At 42.3% G+C, this 4,491-nt stretch overlaps 1 protein-coding gene across 1 annotated transcript in view; it reads left to right on the top strand.

Moving 5' to 3' along the window:
* Positions 1 to 4,491, top strand: part of Rpf2 (ribosome production factor 2 homolog) — a 25,160-nt gene that overhangs the window by 3,425 nt on the left and 17,244 nt on the right. Inside the window, exons 3-4 of the mRNA XM_031347754.1 lie at positions 1,913 to 1,950; positions 4,134 to 4,173. Coding sequence (XP_031203614.1) covers positions 1,913 to 1,950; positions 4,134 to 4,173 — 78 coding nt within the window. The remainder of the gene's footprint in view (positions 1 to 1,912; positions 1,951 to 4,133; positions 4,174 to 4,491) is intronic.

Here is a 4,491-nt window from a genome sequence, read left to right as displayed (position 1 = left end):
CCTTCTCCTCATCCTCCTTCTTCTTCTTCTTCTTTTTTAAAGATTTCATTTATTTTATGTATATGAGAACACTGAGCTGTTTTCAGACACACAAGAAGAGGGTGTCCCATTACAGATAGTTGTGAGCTACCATGTGTTTGCTGGGAATTGAACTCAGGACCTCAGGAAGAAGAGCCAGTGCTCTTAACCACTGAGCCATCTCTCCAGCCCCCATTGAAATCTTTTTTAAAAATGTTGTTGTTGTTGTTGTTGTTTTAAGTGAAATATGATCAGTCTTGTGATATGTGTGGTGGCTGAAGTAGAATCCAGGGCTTTGTGTAGTCTAGGCAAGTGCTACCTCTGAGCTATATCTGTCTAGACAATTTATTGATTTGATAAAAGAGGGTTGAGAGGAGTGTCTGGAGTCTGTGGTATGAATGAAACTGACAGCCTAGCATGCTGAAGCCTGGCTTTAATAATCTATTACAGTGCTCTGGAGACAGAGATGGGCAAGGGTTTGTCTCTCGAGTTCAAAGGCAGCTTGGTCTACAAAGCAAGTTCCAGGACAGCCAGGGCTACCCGGAGAGAAAAAGGAATAAATAAATGATGACTGAATGAAGTTGAGAGCTAGTTGGAGGGAATAGATATGCAGGGCACAGGTTTGGTGTCAGTGAGAACCATGTTTTCCTAGGTTTCTGGCTTGCTTCCCCAGGAAACAGTAATACCATTAGAGGTCTAGAAAAGCGTCTCTGCGGTTTAGAGCACTGGCTGCTCTGCCAGAGGACACAGGGTCCAGTCTCAGATCCCCATGGCAGCTCACAACCCTCTGTAACTCCCTTTTCAGGGGATCCAGCACCCTCTTGTCTCAATGGGATATACAGAAGTATATGTAGACAAATACTCATATGTATAAAATAAAATAATTTACATATATCAGTTTAGAGAGTGTAACCAGTGGGGCAGGTGTGGAGGGAAAGGTGATGATGTTTAGGGGACATCTAATTTAAGTAGTTAAGATAAAAATTAGTTAGGCTAGCAAGATGGCTCATTGGGTAAAGGTACTTGCTACCAGGCTGGACAGTGTCTGGACCTGGTGGTATTCAGTGAACTGGTATTCAGTGAATTGCAGTCTTACAGGGACACAGATATTTAGGACTTAACACTTTATGTAGCTGATTGAGTCTTTGAATTAAATCAGCTAAATAACTGAAAACTCCCCCTTTGAGACGATGTCTCCTATGTGGCCCAGGCTGGTTTCATGCTAGCCACCACATGTTTAAGCTCTCCAAGTGCTGGAATTGCAAACGTGCCGCTATGCCCAGCTTGAATATATGGGCAACTTTGACCTCTATCATTTCCCCCTTTCCTTTGACCATGTATGCGACGGGAGTTGAGCTTGGGTCATGAGACTTGCTAGCAAGCAGCATTTCCACTGAGCCACATTACTTGCCTTTCAGTCTAGTTCTGTGTCTCCACCTTCTGAGCCCAGGATTGCAGATGTGAGCCGCTCGCTGTGTCTGCCCGGCTTGCTCATCTTTTTCCTGAAGTGATTGACTGAGTGTCGAGATTGAGGGAAGAGCCTTTCCTTCCCAGTGACCTTAAAGATTAATAGTGTACTGTTAAGAGCAGTACAATATTAGAGTACACAGGAGTCAGCATTCATGATGATCATTCTTGGCTGTCAGAAAGCGGCAGCACTGTTCATTACACTGGGACAGGGACACACTTGAGCGAGACCCACCATGTGCTCATGCCTGTAATCCCAGAACTGAGGAGGCAGAGGCAAGGAGACTGGCGTCAAGGTAGCCAGGCTCCATACCGAGATCCTGCTCCCACCCCTGAATTTAAAACAACTGATGATGTATGCATATAAATCGCCATGACTCTGCTTTTTGAATGTTCTGTTGAGAAAGTTTAAAATTATGTTTTACAGTATGCCCTGAAGAAACCATATGGAGTTCTATATAAAAAGTAAGTCATTATTATTATCATTATTATTATTACTTATTTTGCTTAGTTGTAACAATTGCTTTGGGGAAGGTTTGGAAGAAAAGGTGTTAGTGTTTACACTGAATGAATATTCTTTTTTTTTAATTTTTATTATTTATTTATTTACTTATTTTAATAGAGGGTTTCTCTATGTAGCCCTAGCTGGTCTCAAACTTAGAGATCCACCTGCTTTTGCCTCCCAAATGCTGGGATTAAAGGCATGCACCACCATGCCGGGCTCAGAATATTCTTTCATAATTGTAATATGTACTTAACCTTATTTTGAAGTAATTATATATGCACAGAAAAACTCTAAAAATTACTAGAGTTCCTGTATGTCCTTCACCCCGCTTGTCCAGTGTTACATCTTATATTATCACTGCAATTATAGTAACCAGGGACTTGACAGTGCTGTAGTAATACCAAGCAAGTTATTGATTAACTTAGTTACTGTTCACTCTTTCACATTGCTTTTAGTTGTGTTTCCCTAGTCTCATTTTGTTGTTGTTTCTTGTGTTTTTGTTTTGTTTTGTTTTATTTTTTTCCTTCTTGGAAATGTGGGGATTGAACCCAGGGCCTTACACATGCTGAGCCATTATACATGCTCTGCCGTTAGGGATACCCTCAGACCCCAGTCGTTATCTTGGTGTAGGTACAGTGGTCAGAGGACATCTCTGGGCGAGTTCTCTTTCCACTTTAGCATAACATGCTGTGTGTTCTAGACTGAAGTCAGGCTGTTTGTTAGGCTGGGAGGTAAGTGTTTACCTGGTGAGCCATATTGCTGGCCCCACCTTTTGTCTTCTCCAGTTTGTGAAAGTCTTTGGCAGCTTTGTCTCTGGTGTCTCTACCGTTACTGTTTTCCGCTTTATGGTTAGTAAATATTTAGGGGAGGTACCTTGAAACTATGCAAGTGTAGTCATTCCTCAGTTCTTGGGGAGTGGGTTTGGCACTTTTCTACAATGTACAGATCTGCAGAAAACAGTCCTGAGTATAAAGTGGCACGGTAGTCTGATAACCTGTACACATCTTCCTGTGTACCTTCAGAAATGAGATCCAGGGCCCTACACATGCTAGAGATGAGATCCAGGGCCCTACACATGCTAGACAGGCCATCTACTACTGAGCTACATCCCTTTCACATTCTACTCCCACTTAGAATGATCTGTTTTAAATTTTATTTTATTTATGCGTTAAGTGTGTTTGCCCATGTGCATATGAAGGCTGTGGAGGCCGGAAGTCATTAGATCCCACAGAGCTGATGTCAGCTGCCTGAAGTGAGTTCCAGGAACTGAACTCAGATTCTCTGTAAGAACAAGTACCCTGAACTAATGAGCAATTGCTCCACCCAACACTTAGAATAATTTTTTTTGTTTTTGTGCCAGAGTTTCTATGTTAGCCCTGGCTGTCCTGGAACTCACCCTGTACATGAGGCTAGCCTCGAACTCAGAGATCTGCCTGCCTCTGCCTCCTGAGTGCTGGGATTAAAGGCATGTGCCACCATTGCCCAGCAAGAATAATGTCAATCTCAGACCCCTTCTATGGCAAATTGATTAATCAGGACTTATGCTAATGTTGTTATTATTTTTGTTGGATATTATTGTTGTTTTTGTTTGTTTTAGACAGGGTTTCTCTGTGTAGTCTTGGCTGTCCTGGAACTCTCTTTAGACTAGGCTGGCCTCAAACTCACATCCACCTGCTTCTGCCTCTCTAGTGCTGGGATTAAAAGTGATTGGTTGTCTTTATGTTTTTGGGTGTTTTGTCTGCATGCACCCCTGCACCAAGTGTGTGCCAGTTGCCCTTTTAGGCCCTGGATTGGAGTTACGGATGGATGAGAGCTGCCAGATGGATGCCGAGAGTTGAATCCGGGTTCTCTGAAAGAGCAGCCAGTGCTCTTATCCACTGAGCATCTCTCCAGTCCTCCTCCCACTCCACCCCTGAGGGTAGCATATACTGAGACAGGGTCTCACTGTGCAGCCTGGCTTGTGTGGAACTTACTGATGTCTACCTACCTCTACTCTCCAAATGGTGTGATTAAAGGTGTATGTACCACGGTGTACTGCTCTTTTAGTCATCTGATGTAAAATTACCTTTTATTCAATATTTCATTTAACTGAATGTACTTTTTAATATTAAAACTGGAGTCACTTTTTTTTTAATATTCTTAGGAAAAATATTACAAGACCATTTGAGGATCAGACATCCTTGGTAAGTATAAGACTTTCTTAAGAGTGCACATATGGGCAGGACTCAGTATGTGGTTGGGTAGTAGTACTAGCTCATGCTTGCCTAGCCTGCCTGGGGCCCTGGATTTTATCCCCACCATTCAGAAATAACAGAACAGAGCATGTAAAAATGACTGCAGACTAAATCATGCTGTATTCATAAATTGTTATTTTTAAAGTAGAAGTCCCGTGTATGAGAATTTTGGTACTCAGATTGAGAAATAAGATTATTGTTTTTTAAAGTGTGTGTGTGTGTGTGTGTGTGTGTGTGTGTGTGTGTGTGTGTATTTTGGCCTTCTAC

This window comes from Mastomys coucha, unplaced genomic scaffold (assembly GCF_008632895.1).
Source record: "Mastomys coucha isolate ucsf_1 unplaced genomic scaffold, UCSF_Mcou_1 pScaffold3, whole genome shotgun sequence".
Lineage (NCBI taxonomy): Eukaryota > Metazoa > Chordata > Mammalia > Rodentia > Muridae > Mastomys > Mastomys coucha.
This window is presented reverse-complemented; position numbering and strand designations above follow the sequence as displayed.